Source organism: Canis lupus, chromosome 22, assembly GCF_011100685.1.
Source record: "Canis lupus familiaris isolate Mischka breed German Shepherd chromosome 22, alternate assembly UU_Cfam_GSD_1.0, whole genome shotgun sequence".
NCBI lineage: Eukaryota > Metazoa > Chordata > Mammalia > Carnivora > Canidae > Canis > Canis lupus.
This window is the reverse complement of record NC_049243.1, coordinates 15,544,933-15,561,033: the sequence shown is the minus strand read 5'-3', so window position 1 is coordinate 15,561,033 and position 16,101 is coordinate 15,544,933. Positions and strand designations below refer to the sequence as shown.

Here is a 16,101-nt window from a genome sequence, read left to right as displayed (position 1 = left end):
CCATGTGCCTTGATTTTTCTGCCTGGATGATTTCTCCATTCATATAAGTGGGGTGTTAAAGGCCCCTAGTATTATTGTACTGTCAATTTCTCCCTTTATTTCTGTTAATATTTGCCTTATGTATTTAGATTCTCCAATGTTGGACGCATAGATAGTTAAGCAATTGTTATATCTTCTTGTTAGATGGATGTCTTTATCATTGTACAATGCCCCTTTTTTTTTGTCTCTTATTGTAGTCTTTGTTTTATTAAAGTCCATTTTTTTCTAAGTATTACTACCTTTTTTTTCCCCCTGAGTCCATCTGCATGAAATGTATTTTTCCATCCCTTTGATATGGGAGAGCTTGGTTCTTGACTCACAGAGTCGAAGAATGAATCTCACAGACACAGGAAAGTGAGTAAAGAGATAGAAATTTATTAGGTAAAGATACAGAGAAAGCTCTCAGGAATGAGAGGGGTCCCGACAGGGTTGCCACTGAGGGCTTGTAGGGTTGGTCTTTTATTGAGAGCCTAATCAGAGAACTTAAATCCTTTTTTTTTTTTAAGATTTTATTTTTTTATTCATGAGAGACACACAGAGAGAGAGGCAGAGACATAGATAGAGGGAGAAGCAGGCTCCATGCAGAGAGCCCGATATGAGACTCCATCCTAGGACTCTGGGATCATGCCCTGAGCCAAAGGCAGATGCTCAACCTCTGAGCCACCCAGGCTTCCCAAACCTAAATCCTTTTAACATATCCACCATGGTGGATGATATCACCATCAAGTAAGGACTAGTGATAACATCTGTAATGGCTTACTTCTTTTTTAGAGACTGATGACTTTTTGTTGGTTACAAGTAGCTGTTATAACAAGACACCCTCCCAGCCTATACTTAGGGCAGGGTGGTCTGGCTTGTTCCCTTATCTCTGGTTTCTTCCACCTCAGTATTTTTGGGATTTTTGTGAACCTGCTTCCATGGCCCCCTATCTAGCCCTGCCTTGCCCCATTTGTCCCTAACTCACCTTCACTTTGTCTATATGTGTCTTCAGGCCTGAAGTGAACCTTTTGTAGACAGTACATAAATGAGTCTTGGTGTTTTCCATTCCACCATGCTATGTATTTTCATTGGAACATTTAGACCATTTATAAGTAATTCGGCAGGTATATATTTATTGCCATTTTGTTAGTTATTTTCTGGTTGTTTTTGTACTTCTGTTTTTTCTTACTCTCTTTCCTTGTGATTGATGACTCTGTAATGTAATGCTTGGATTCCTTTTTATTTTGTGTATATCTATTACAGGTTTTTGGTTTGTGGTTATCATAAGGTTTATGTATAACATCCTAAGTGTATAGCAGTCTACATTTAGTTGATGGCTATTTAAGTTTGGACACATTCTAAAAGAACTTCATTTTTACTCCCTGCTTCCATGTTTTACGTATATGTTGTCATGTTTTACATATTTTTATTCTGCAAGTTCCTTTTACCAGTTGTTTACATATAATTAGTATTATTGCCTTTGTCTTTGAATATTTATGCTAGTTTTATAAGTGACTGCTGTACTATTTCTTCTGTATATTTACTTTTACTCACGAAATTTTTTTCCTCTCATAATTTTCTTCTAGTTATGACCTTTTGTTTTACATTTAAAGAAGCCCTTTTAATATTTCTTGTAAGGCTGCTTTTGTGTTGATGGCCTCCTTTAACATTTGTCTGGGAAACTGTTTATCTCTCCTTTAATTCTGAATTAATTAATTCTGAACCTTGCCATACAGATATTCTTGGATATAGGTTTTTTTGTTGTTGTTGTTTTTCCCCCTTTCAACACTTGGAATATATTATGCCACTCTCTTCTGGCCTACAAAATTTCTGCTGAAAAATCAGCTGATAGTTTTATTGGGTTTCCCTTGTACATAACTAGTTGCTTCTCTCTTGCTGCTTTTAAAACTCTGTACGTTTAAGCTTTAACATATTAATTATGTGTTGTAGTATGGACCTCCTTGGGTTCACCTTGTTTGGAATTCTGATTCCTGAACATGGGTATCTGTTTCCTTCCCTATGCTACAGAAGTTCTCAGCAATTATTTCTTCAAAAAAGTGTTCTACCCCTCTTACTCTTCACCTCTTGGGACCCCTCTAATGTATTTGTTCACTTGATCTAGATCCTTTAACCTATCCTCATTTTTTTTTTAATCCTCATTTTTAAAAATTTTTTTGTTTTATTTTGCTATTCAGCTTGGGTGCTTTCCATTACCGTCTTAAGCCTTGCTGATCATTCTTCCACATCCTCCAATCCACTGTTGATTCCTTCATCTGTATTTTTTATTTTATTCATTATATGTTCTGTCTCTGATTGGCTCTTTTTTTATGAATCCCACCACTTTGAAGTTTTCTCTGAATTCATTCCTCTTTTCTCAAGTCTGGTGACCATCTTTATGATCATTCTTTTTTTATGATTTTATTTATTTATTCATGAGAGACAGAGAGAGAGAGAGACTGGCAGAGAAAGGCAGAGGGAGAAATAGGCTCCATGCAGGGAACCCGACATGGGACTTGATCCTGGGTCTCCAGGATCAGGCCCTGGGCTGAAGGCAGTGCTAAACCACTGAGCCACCTGGGCTGCCCCTTTTCTTTTCTTTTCTTTTCTTTTCTTTTCTTTTCTTTTCTTTTCTTTTCTTTTCTTTTCTTTTCTTTTTCTTTTCTTTTCTTTTCTTTTCTTCTTTTCCTTTCTTTTCTTTTCTTTTTAAGATTTTATTTTATTTATTCATGAAAGACACAGAAAGAGAGGCAGAGGGAGAAGCAGGCTCCATACAGGGAGCCTGATGTGGGACTCGATCCCAGGACCCCAGGTTCACTCCCTGAGCCGAAGGCAGATGCTCAACCATTGAGCCACTCAGGCGTTCCTATGATCATTCTTTATGTTGAACTCTTTACCAGATAGATTGCTTATTTCCATGTTGTTTATTTTGTCTTCTGTTTTGTCGTGGTTTTTTTGTTTGGACATATTCCTCTGTCTACTCATTTTGCATGACTTTCTGTGTTTATTTTTATGAATTAGGCAGACAGTTACTTCTAAACTTGAAGAAATGATCTTGTGTGCAGTCATCCCCTGTGTAGACTATGTTTATCTGCTGACTTTGGCTGACTGGAGCTTGGGCTGCCGTGGGCTGGGGGTCCTGGGGCACTCTGCTGAGGCTGCCCTAGTAGGATGACCATAACTGAAGTGAGCATGCCAGTGCAATCTCAGGGCTCTCTCCACAGAGGGTACCCTGGCAAGACAGCTGAAGTTGAAGGGGTGCAAGCCACAATGTCCCAGAGCCCAGGAGTGCACAAGCCATGACATCCCACGGTGCTCTGTACTGAGGGTGCCAAGGCACATTATCTGGAACTAGAGTATGGGCCTGGAATGTTTCAGGGTATTTTTTACCTGTGTCACCTTGGCGAGAGGGCTAAAGCTATAGCAAGTGCTGAGCAGGGGTTTCCTAGTGTGTGCCTTGGTGGGATGGCTGGGGCTAGTGTGGACCATGGGACCCAGGGTTCACTGAGGTGGTAGGCCAGCTAGTGTGCCTGAACTCTGCTTCTGTCCACACTGTCAAAGTGGAGGAGAAATGAAAACCAAACCACTTCACAGCCCTTTTGACCTAGAGAGCTCTCCTGCTGTTTGGCCAAGTTCTAGGGCTAGATCCTTTATATTCTAGTGGCTTTTTAAGCCATGCCATTTGGGGTTGATATGGCCAGGGTACCCAGGGCTCCCTAAGATGGCAGTATGGTTACTGAGCCTGGACCCCGCTCCTATCTGCACTATCAAGGAGAAGGAAGAAGATAAACAGTGGCACTTAACAGCTTCTCCGACCTGAGAGAGTTCCAGCAGCTCTGCTACCATTTGGCAGTTCTCTAGGGCTGATTCCATTATATTCTAGTTACCTTTTTAAACTGCAGCTTCTTTTCTTTTCTTCTTTTCTTTTCTTCTTTTCTTTTCTTTTCTTTTCTTTTCTTTTCTTTTCTTTTCTTTTCTTTTCTTTTCTTTTCTTTTCTTTTCTTTTCTTTTCTTTTCTTCTTTTTTCCCCAGAGCAGATGAATCTGCACAGGTCCCTTTGTCTCCATCTCTTTCATTCTCTATCTGGTCTCTTATGTTGTGCAGAAGCTGTCAGCCCTCAGTTCTTCAGGTGGAATTGTTCTATAAAGAGGTGTAGATTTGGTGTGTTTCTGGAGGAGGTGTGTTCGGTCTTCCTACCTCCACCATCTGTAGCCATTCTTATTCCTAAAGCTAGTATTTTAAAGAGATGACCTAGTTAAGAATTCCTGGAGGAATCAAGTAGAACATTTACATTTCAAAGGCACAGGAAAAGAATGCAAGTCCCTTCCCCTGTGCCTGACTTTTGTTTCCTAGGACTAAAATTTTTATAAGATTTACAAGCCTTTCAAGATAAATAGAGGAGGTCTATTTATTGAAGGAGTGGGTGGGTTTAAAATTTTTTTCTGGAGCTACTTTTCTGGTTTTATAAAGATTTATAAGTTAGGGACAGTTGTTTTTAATTCCTCAAGGAATTGGGTTGCTACTTAAATGACATTGTAGACTGATCCACCCACAAATCCTTTTATGAAGTGGATCTGCTAGAAAGTTTTTCTTGCCTTCTGGGTACATTTTAATTTTAGCTAAGGAGAAAAAGCCTCAAAAGTGTTCCCATCAGACTCCAATTATCAGCTTCCAACCAAAAAGCTACTTCTTTTGAGTTGATGTTAAGAATTTGCATAGGACCTTTAAAAGTACACTTCTTTTTCCAGAGTCCCAGGTGATTACCAATGAAACATCAACCTTTGAGCTATCATTCTAATGGTGGGTACGTTAGAGGGTGTGATGTGGACAGCCAGGGGTTATCTCAAGTGCACATTCTTGGATCTGTTGTACAGATCCCCTCTCACTGGGCAGACTTTTGTTTGCATTTGTGTTCCTAAGACCTCACACAGTTTTAAGCTGTGTTGGTTCCAAGTTCAGACACTGGTGATCTCCCAGTCTATGTTCCACCTTTTTACCAATCCATTCAGGAGATAATGCATTTACTACTAGGGCAGCAAGAGCAGGTTGGATGATGTTTATTGTGTGGAACTTGGAATGCTGTAAGAAGACAGCTTCCAGATAAGCTTTAAAGTTGGCCACAGATTTATCTTTTGTTTGTGTGTTTGAATAACAGACCAGTTCTATAAATGGTTTGTAAAAAATGAGTTATTTTGTGTGCTTTTACTGGTCCATGAGGGGGCCACACTGGAAATCAGGCATCTCAAAAATCATCCTCCGTGTTTTGCCATTTTGCCTCCACATATTTTCTTGGGCTTCACCAGGTCCCAGCATCATTTGTACAAGCTGATAAGGATCTGACAAATTAGGGTCATAGGCCTCAATAATGACTAAACTCTTCAGAATAATTTTGGGGATCCTCCCTTTAGGAAAATTCTCTAATTTCAAACCTATTTTAATTTTTTACCAAGGAGGAGAGATACCTGAGAAGGATCACTCATAACTTTGGGTGGTTTTCTTGTAAAGGTAACTGTCTAATAGTCCCTGCAGAGTGGAAGGGCGGTTCAGACAGAGTTAGAATGTGAGTACTCAGGTAATGGAAGGTAGAGAACAGTAGGAGTCCTGTCAGCTTTATCGTCCTTTGTTTTGGGTACCTCTTATGTCTTTTTTTTTTAAGATTCATTTATTCATGAGAGACACAGAGAGAGAGAGAGAAAGAGGCAGAGACACAGGCAGAGGGAGAAGCAGGCTCCATGCAGGGAGCCCGATGTGGGACTTGATCCCCGGACCCAGGATCACACCCTGAGCTGAAGGCAGACACTCAACCACTAAGCCACCCAGGTGTCCCTTGTGTCTAAATTTTCATGAGCTTTTTGCTACAGAATTTTTAATGAAACAATTTGGAATATTGAAGCCTTTTAGAAAGTACTCTGTTCTATTTAATTCAGGAACTTTTGCTTTTGAGTGCACTTTTTGAATGAACTATCTTGGTTGCCTTTAGTAAGATTTTGCCATTTTTATAGATATTTATATGTTCTGTAACCATAGTTCTTAGACATGAAATAAGCAAGTGTGCTGGAAGGTGGTACACCAACTTTTTAAGGATCTCATTTTTTAAAAAAAAATTTTTAAGCTAAAACTTTAGTTCTCTTGGAGCCAAACTGATACTCAATTAGCAAACTAATACTTGGAGCCAAACTTGACTTGGAGTCAAACTAATATTTAATATACCTCTGGTTTAGGGGTTGTGTGGGGTGTGCCATATACCTCACTGCCCAGAAATTGAGGTTGGCCAGTGACCTAGGGTCAATCTGACCTGCCCCCATGACCAGTTTATCCTAACATGAGAGTCTTTGGATTAGGTGGCAAAAACTGGTAACAGCTTTTAAATGCTAGACTTTTCCCTGCCAATTTTGTGACTGCTTCACAGATTCCTTTAGCAATAACCTTTATCTACATACAAGACAGACAAACCTGTGCACCTTAACACACCAGCAGTAACCAAAAGATGTTGCTGTAGCCTGGACAAGAAAAGGCCCTGTGTGGCCCGTACCACTTCCCACCATGGAACGTTGGACCAGGGATAGTACTAAAGCAGCAGACTTCAATGAATGCAGCTTGGGGGCTCCACGTAATCAGGAAAGTGCAAACTCCCACTGACAGTTCCTATGTGGATTTTAAGACAGAATCAAGGGGAGAGGGAGTTTCTACCAATTAAGTAAGAAGTGTGGCCTGAACTACCAGCTGCTCTCAATGTCGGATGACTGGAAAGCCAGTTAGATCAGAAGCTCAACGCAAGAGCTAAAGTCAGAACCAAGAGGAACTCACAGCCCTCAGTAGTGGCAAGGAAAAAACTCAGAAACGTTCATGAGTACCACTCCTGTATTTCTGGTTGTTTCCAAAGCCCCAAAAAGTCTACTTCAGGTCTTTTTTTTTGCCACCAATTCTGTTAGAAAACAAAATTCAACTGAGTGAATTTTAAGATCAAGCTGGCTTTACTCAGAAATTTACTAAATGGGCAGCATCCCATCTAGCACATAGTAAGGAGCTTTAAGGAGCTGTAGGAGATGGAAGACTTTTATAGGCTGAAAGGGGGTGAGATGAGGAAAGGCTTTATTATTTCTGGCAAGGTCACCTTCCTTTGAAAGAGGACAGAAAGAGTCTATTGGACAGATTACCTCACTAGTCCTGGCCAAGTAATTCCAGATTGCTTGGTAACCTTTAGTTACATTCCCGGGTGAGGCTGAAACTGCATTTAGGTTGTTATGTCTCGGCCCAAGTCATGGGGCTTAGCACAAGTGACTCCATTTTGTACATATTTCTTTAACATGTGTCAATTATCTCCTCTATTCAGAACTCTCCTTTATCATTCTCTTTGTTTTGTTTTTTAAAATGAGGGAGTAATTGTTTTGTTTTTATTTTTATGTAATGGGTTTCAATAAGAGTCTCTTGGCACTCCCAAAAGATTTTGACTATACAAAATGCCCTTTTGCTCTTTTTGTCATTTTTACACATTTTCAATACAAAAGGTAAAATAACAGCAAAATGAAACTGAGGGAAGACAATTATTTATAGCATCAGTAAATCAACAGTAAGGAAAACCACTGGGATATGGGCTGCTGGCGGCCAGCACTAACTTCAGTTATTGCATAGATTAAAAACATATATTTGCCACACACTTTACTACCATGTGCACCCAGTAGTGCTTTAAAAATTATATTTATGGGTTATTTTTTTTCTCTCACCAAAGTAAAGGCATTTCTGGGGTGAAACAAACAGCTACTTAGTAGGTCAAAGTAATAGTTAAGAGCAAAAGGTAAAGAACTGGGAAGAGAGACCAAACTTCAGGAAAACAGAACAGAGGCAGTCAATTTAGGACATCAGAGTTTTGTGTTCTTCTTCCTGTCAAAGCTGCCACAGGCTCACCAGTGACCACAAAAGGCAGGAGCTCAATTTTATATTTCATCTGAGAGTTGGCACTTCTAAGAAGCCAGTGCCCATTAGAACCACAATGTGATGGGGGATCAATACTGACTTAAAGGGAATAATACCTCTTTCTAAACCATAACTGATATTTCCTGCAGCTGAGAGGGTTTTCCCCCAAGGGCCATCAGCCTCACCTCAGCATAGCAGCATAACAACTGTTGGCTGAAAGATATCCTCATTTGGAGGCCCAGTTGCATATATTTATGTTTATTTTCTTGTCAGCAACTTTCCTAGTTTCCCTGTCTTTTGTGTTACTCCGAAAACAATGAAAAAATGAGCTCAGGATAGTGGGTGTTTTTTGTTTGGGGTTTGTTTTGTTTGTTTAGCTTTGTCATCCAAATCTATAGTCTGCCAAAGGTCCTGTGGGATCCAGCCCTAAATCTAGTTCAAGGCTTTTGTTCTCATGTGTAAGTCCAGGGGGTTCTCTGTATTTAAGAGCCATTCAACTTTCCAACAGTTTTCAACTTTTTATTCAGTTTTAGGAAAAAAAGCTGTGGTGGGACTCCAGAATCAATTATTAGAGTGAGAATCATAGGAGGAATTAAATTGAAATAAGTGAGGTGGGTTTTTGTTTTTTTTTTTTTTTTTTTTGTCTTAAAGGAAAAACAGCATGTATTCTCAGTTTATTTCCACATAGAAACAAGATATGGGGATTAGATTCCCTTACTGACCTACTACTAAGAATAGCAGCTGGTCCTTGCCATCTGTACCATAATCACCAATGGCCCTGGGTATTGGCCGTAGTCCTAGATATATCATACTTCCCTTCGCAGACATCAACTGTAACATCTTATAAAGCCCTGGATTTGATTCATAAAATAATAGCACAGGCCTTCTCTCTTTGGAGAGTTAAGCAATGATTCCACTTTGCCTTAATAATTTTAGTTCCATTTAAAAATGTGTACTGGTAAGGATTTGAGTCGACAGGTACAGAAAATGCTTTTCTTTTTTTTTTTTTTTTTTTAATACCCCAGCCTTATCTTTCATTTGAAGAGTCCAAGCATGTCACTTTGTATTTGGAATGGTCTAATTTCATAGGAAAAGGCTATGAGTCCATTGGCTTCAAATTATAATTTATTTTATGATTCTGAGCACACACCTACAGAGAGTTCTCTCCAACTTAAAACCATCCCCCAATGTTTGAAGTGAACCATTTAGAAACCAAGTGTCTGTTTTTGTGTGGAATTTGTATCTACAGTTCAGCCCACATGAAGCCACCAATAGCCAACTTTTAAGATAATAGTAATGGCAAAAGACACCTGGCTTTGAACCCAACATTATAATAAACATGTCCAACTTGGGAGCTTCCTCCACCTGTAAACATTGTCACTAGTTGCAGTGGGATGGGAGACTCCTCCCTCTCGACTTCCTCAGCTTTGCAGTTTCAGTTGAGACTTTCTCACAGTTCCACAGTTTGGGACTCCCATGACTGGGAACAAAGTAAAAAGAAAGAAACTGCAGCCCCACCTGGAGACTATTGAGGTGCTGAGAGATAAATGTGAGGGTTGGAGTGAAGAGTTGTTATCTAAGAGCTCTAAGTTCAGTCTTAAAGAAGCCCTTGTGCACTTTCTTTTTTATTTCTTTGGTGGTTTCAGGAATGGCCACTTTCCGTTTTGTGTCATCTTGTCTGTCGCTTCTCATAAAAGATTTTCCACCTGAAACCACAGAGGAGTTAAATGCCAGCTTGGTTTTTCTCTTATCTATGGGCGTGCTATAGGAACAAAATAATATTTGGAGTTCTCTGAAAAGGGTAGAAATGCTCTTGCCTGTGTTGACCCACCCAGTGTTATCCACCTAAGCCTCCAAAGAAGTTCAAAGAGCAAACAGTTAAAGAAAAGCCCAGGCTCTGCTAGGCATTTCATCCTTGAATCTGGTATAGGTTGAGTAAAGGAGGACTAAAATATCCAAGTGGATAGACAGTCCTTGCTGTTAGCAACACAGTTTATTAGTGACCTTGACAAGAGCTGTTTCAGAAGAGTAAAGGGTCAAAAGCATGATTGGAGTGGGTTCAAGAGAAAAATAGGAAGAGAAGAACTAAGATGGGAAGAATGGGCAATTCTTCTGAGATGTTTTTGCTATAAAGGCAGTCAACAATTGAGGTAGTAAATGGAGGATGTGGAGTCAAATACATATTTTTTTTTCCCTAAAGATTGTGGTTATGACAACGTACTTGTATGCTGAGGGGAATGATCACATGAGGAAGGAAACCTTTCCAATAGAGGCCACAGCTGTCAGAAGGATGTCCTTGAATAGACAAATGACAGTAGTATGTGGTGCTCACTGTGCAGGTTTGTCCTCGGGAGGTTGGGCGGAGGGGGGGCGGGGGCACAGAATACCCTAGGGAGGTGAGGAGTATATGTGCACGCGGTGAGTAGATAGATACTGGGGGCAGGCGGAAGCTCATGGGAGTTTTCTTCCGATTGCTTCTCTGAACGAGCTAAATGACAGCAAAGGAGAATATGTTGGACATTTGATAAGAACAGAGGAGGTGTGAGATATTTGTCTAGGAGAATGGAAGAATGAACGGACAAGGGAATTGCAGTAGTATTAAGGTCATCCTTGAAATTCATTGTCATGGATTTCAGTAAGACTCAGAAAGAAATGGAGCATACGTATGACCTTGGACATACTGTACTGAGGTAGTTTACATGAGTCTACAATCTGCTTTACAACGTGATTGAGAAAATTAAATGTGACAGAAAAGCATTTTGAGGTATAAGTACAGGATATGATTATTATGAAACTTAGCTTTGAATTACTTAGCACTTTTCCTTGGCAAAAAGCTTTTCAAATTTGTTTAAGACAGCCTTAGTATCTCTAGAGACAGCATTTGGCTTCTGCCACTGATTTACTCAGTAGCTAAGTCTAAGCAAATGACTTAACCTCCTTTTGCTTTTACCTCTCAATCTATAAAATGAGGGTGGTAATGTTTAAAGTGAAAGAAATACTTTATAAATAAAGATGCCATATAAATGCAAGCTTGAGGCCTCACCCGTACAGTCACCAGAAAGTCAGAAAGGTCAGCCCTGGGTGGTAGATGCATCCCTTAAGAAGCTTTAATAGAGGGGGAAATAAATATCTTGAAGCTGGTGTCACCCACGTTATTTGCATTAATTCTCACAACTTCTCTAACGTGGATTATTAGAACCTGAGACATGAAAGGTTAACTTGTCATAACTTGTCAAAGCCAAGCAAAAATGTGGATTTCAATTCGGATTCACCTTAAAATCCCATGGTCTTTTTCATTTTGCCATATACGGAATTGGGCTTCATACATTATAGCCAGAGAAGGTATAGAATACTTACGCTGTGTTTATTTTACATCCATAGTTTACCCAATTTAATGTCATCTTTGCCATCAAAACTGGAGCTAGAGTCGCCCAGTAGCAGAATAGCAGCCACTCCATTGGTGACATCATCATGATGGAATCGTTTACAAGAAATCCAATGACAAGAAGAGATAGGAACATCTGGGGGAAAGGAACAGTAAGCTGACTAAAGACTTCCTTTTAGCTACAAATGCAGTTCTCAGACATTCTGGGGGCAGGAGGATGGATACTATGAAAAAAATAAATAAATTTGTGTGGTCATGGGAACTACAGAGATACTATGTCCTCTGTCCTCTTTCCTGCAAACACAATATGTCCATTATAAACAGCTCTAAGAAAATCAGTACTCCGTTAGGTTTTGATTTTTGAGTAACAATTGCCCACCTGATAGAGAAGGTGATAGGAAAACTGTATTTATTTTCTTCCAACAGCTAAAAGGTGATCATACTTCTAAAATTTGTTGAGATTGTCCAAGAAAGTGTGTAAAATACTCATCCATCACTGGAAGCCCCTGGTCAGGAAATGACAGTGCAGTAAATATCTTCAGCAGCCACCTTTTAATGTACAAGCTGTTTTCGGTTGGAATTTTCAGCACTCACATAAAACACACTGTCATGAGTGACTGCTTGTGCTCCAAAGTCATTACTATTGGGATAATGGAACATCTCTCAGCGAATAACCAAAAAACTTTAAATGTCATGTCAAGTTTGTTGAAGCCATTTTCAAGCCCCGTTCAAGGTTACATGAATATTGAGGGTATCTGTTTCTTCAAAGTTTGAGGCCTATGAGAAATACCTTATAAGATCGCATGATAAGATAGACCAGTCAGTTAATTAAAAGAAAATCTAGCATTCCCTGTGAAAGTCAATCAGCCAGCGCCATAAGTCATTAGCTATTGCAACTGTCCCCCTTCCAGCCTTCCACGCCAGGCTCACTGCCAGTCACCAACAAAAGGATATATGTGTGCCTATGTATACATGTCTATGAATATATGTGTGTATATCTGACAGATTATGACATAATAATTTTGATTTGCTAGGATGTTTTAATTTGCCTACCAAATACAGTAGTTCTTTTGAAGGAAATCACTGGGTTTTTAAAGATCTATTTGAAACTTTCCTTTTTTTTTTTTTCTTAAAAAAAAAAATATCATTATCATTCCAACAAATGCATGTCTTGGGTCCTAGAGCATGGAGATGATTTCTTTACCCAGTGCATATTGATTAAACACCACTTTGCCCCAGGGCCATTTTGAGGCACTGACATTAAAGCAGTACTTAGAACAACATCCCTGCAGTCTTGGAACTTACATTCTAGTAAAAAGACAGACAGTGGACAAGTAAACAGGTTGATGTGTCTGGTGGTTAGGAGTTCTATGAAGGAAAACGTGAGGGGTGAACGTGTGATGGAAAGGGGCGGGGCTATTTCTGCTGGATGGTCCTAGAAGTGCCTCTCTAGTTGTATAGCATTTGAGCAAAGACCAGAAGGAAATCAGCATGTGTGCTAATGAAAGGGTTGCCGAGTTATATTTTCATTTATTCTTAAACTCTTGTGTATTTATTTTCAATCTACCTTTCTCTGAATATTTTAATTTATCTAAGAGGACTTGAGCATAATTATTTTAAATTAATGTTTCATAATGTGCACAGTCCTTGCTTATCACAGTGATAAGTTTTCTGTCTCTTTCCTCCCTACTGCAGAAAATCAGAAAGTGCAGTTGACAGAAGGGTCACGTTCACACTACAATATCAATTGCAACTCAACGAGGACTCCAGTCGCCAAGGAGCTTAATTATAATCTAGACACTCATACGTCTACAGGGAGGATCAAGGCAGTTGAGAAGAAGGAAGCCTGTAATGTAGAAAGCAACAGAAAAAAGGAAATGGAACTTCTTGGCTCGGTTTCTAAAAACGAATCTGTTCCCGAAGTTGAAGCCCTGCTGGCAAGATTACGAGCTTTATAAATTAAACTGGTAAAAAATGATTAAGCCAAATATAAAGCCATGCTCTAAGCTATATCACTTGAAAAAAAATTACTTTTTATATAAGTGACTTTATATAGTTTAAATTATGATATATATTAGAAAAAATAAAGCTAAATAACATGATTGCAGTGCTTTTCCTATGTACGTGAGGTTTGGGCTTATTCAAGACTGTAATGGGTTTTAATGCTTTTCTTGTCTCCTGGTATTCATGTGTTCTATATTTGGTGGTTAAATTATACATAATGCTTTAGAAAACAGGTAGGTGGCCATGTGTTCAGCAATGTGTCCTCAAGAAAGTACCATTTTTCTAAGTCACTGTAATTTTTACCTTTCTGTTTTCAGCATTAATGAACATCAAATCATCAATGTCAACTCTTGATATATACATACATACCCCATGCATGTTGTTTATATGGGCCCACATTTCTCATGCACTGGGATCTTCATGCTATCAACATGGCATCAGAAACATAAAACTGAATAGAACAAAGCTGTGAGAAAATGAATCTAAGCTCGTTATTATCATTGTTGAATTCATGTTCATTAGATCCTGCAGGAGACTGGGAGGCCATTGAGCACATTTCCAAAAATGATGTACTAGGAATGAATGCATGCACTCTTTGTAAAACGCACATGCTTTTGCATCAAGTGGAGGTATATGGTATTACAGCGCTGCCGAAACTTAACCGAGAGAGCATTTTTCCCTTGGTGATTATGATTCTGGGATAGAACTGCCATTTTGAAACTTCCCAGGTAACAAAAAATGTTTTTTTTCTGTGAACAAACTTGAAATTGCTGTTTCTTTGATCTGACAATCAATATGTTTAACAAAGGTCTAAAGTGTGTCGAGGAAGGTTTTCCTATGCAAATGTTGCAATTTTACCTCATTTGGGGCATCAAATTAACTCTTAATTCTATATTCGAGAAAATAAACTTGCTACTTGCACTAAATGAAAAATGTTGGGGCTTTTTTTTTTGTAGTTAGCATATTCTGTGGATAAGCTGTGAATAGCCTGTGCTCCGTCTATCTTAGCATCTATTTTGCTTTATTACGTTCAGTAAGTAAATGACTGCTCTTTTACCTTCAGTTAAAAGGCAGTTATGTGGAACCAGTCTGGCGAGGTCCGCTGCTTTTTATTTCCTTAAGTTGCCACCTCCTTTCAGCTCCAAGTTAATAAAGTTAATTAATTAGAACTATGAGCCAGGCCCTGTTTATAGACTTTGGGGAACACTGTTATCCCCAGCCTGTGTAGGAATAAATTGTTCTCCTTGCAACTGGAGGGCACAAATGCATATTTTCCTGAAAACAGATCTTAAAAAATCAAGAAAGGTGAAGGACATTTACACGTTTTAGCAGACAGGATCCTAACAGCAAGAAAAGAAGTTAAATAAAAGCATTCTGACTATCGGTTCTTCACGGGCTTTTGCAAAGACTTGGGCTTTTCAGAAACAAAACTGAAATTCAACCAGATAGTTTGGACATACCAGGTGGCAGATCAACACTCCAGAAACTTGGGGCCAGGGAGCAGCCGCACAGGAGAAGCAGCCTGGCAAGTAAAGGGAAGCGAAGATGACAGAGACCCCCAGGGGCAGAGACATGCAGGCAAGGCCTAAACTGGAGCTGTCAGGCCCCAGAGCATCTGTCTGCTGGAGCCCAAGGACAACCACCCAGCAGGAGGACCAGAAGCCCGAGGCTAGCAGAGCACCAGCCAGGGCTGCCCCCCACTCCTCCAGGGGCCCCAGCCCTCCCATCACTGACAGGAGTCTGAGCAGGCCCGAGTAGGGGACCGTGTTTTGGATTTCCTCTCCGCAGCTAAAGAGTTGACAGAGGCAAGAGCCAACTGAGAAACGGATCATTTTCTGCTGCACATATTTCACTGATACATGTGCCTTCAACAGCAGGCAGGAGGGTATGTGTAGGGTTTTATGAAAAACTCTTAATATTCCTTTAGCCAACTGTAGCTAGAAACTATAGTGATGACCTTTAATTTGAGGGCAGTCATTGAGGTACAATTTCATGTTTCCAAGCAAGCAGTCTATTCATTTGAATTAGGTAAACTGGAAGCCAAAACACAGCTCAGCACCCTCGATGAGGGTGTTCCATCCAGTCTGGTGACAAACCCCAAATGGGTTCTCAGCCTCTCTCTGGTCAGTGTAGAGAATTTGGCAGAAACACACAACCAAATGATCACTGAGTTGTCCAAAAGCAAAGACCTGCTGCTAATATTCTGAAGTGATTTAAAAATAAGGGAAGCAATCTAATCATGCTAGCACATCCTGTCTCCCCCCACCACCCCCTTACTCCCCCCCCTTATCCTCAGGGGATACATTTAAAGACAGCCCCCCCCACCCCACCACAGGGAATGCCTGAAATTGCAGATAGTACCAAACCCTATATATATATTATGCTTTTTCCTATACAAAGCTTAATTTATAAATTAGGCAGAGTAAGCGATTAACAGCAGTAACTAAGAACAACTAACAATATACTATAATAAAAATTATATGAATGTAACCTCTATCAAAATAATGTAGAGGTACCCAGCCGGCTCAGTTGGTTGAGCATCTGACTCTTGATTTTGGATCAGGGTCGTAACAATCAAGCCCTGAGTAGGACTCCATGTTCAGCACAGAGTCAGCTTGCATTTCTCTCCCTCTGACCCTCCCCCCTCAAATAAATCTTAAAAAAAAAATCTTAATGTACTATATTCACCCTTCTTTTTGTGATGGTGTGAGATGATAAAATGCCTCCATGATGATTTGAAGTGAGTAGAATGACACAAGCATAGTGTTAAGCTACTGTTCACC

At 39.7% G+C, this 16,101-nt stretch overlaps 1 protein-coding gene across 10 annotated transcripts in view; it reads left to right on the top strand.

Moving 5' to 3' along the window:
• The window catches only part of DIAPH3 (diaphanous related formin 3), a 508,102-nt gene extending 494,686 nt beyond the window's left edge, over positions 1-13,416 (top strand). For 8 of the 10 annotated variants that reach the window (XM_038569687.1, XM_038569686.1, XM_038569685.1 and 5 more), the window contains one exon: positions 13,010-13,416. In XM_038569687.1, coding sequence (XP_038425615.1) covers positions 13,010-13,272 — 263 coding nt within the window. In that variant the 3' untranslated portion in view covers positions 13,273-13,416. Of the gene's footprint in view, positions 1-10,129; positions 10,269-11,310; positions 11,467-13,009 lie in introns of all 10 variants that reach the window. The other 2 variants (XR_005376326.1, XR_005376327.1) reach the window with 2 other exon arrangements.
• Positions 13,417-16,101: the final 2,685 nt, after the last annotated feature.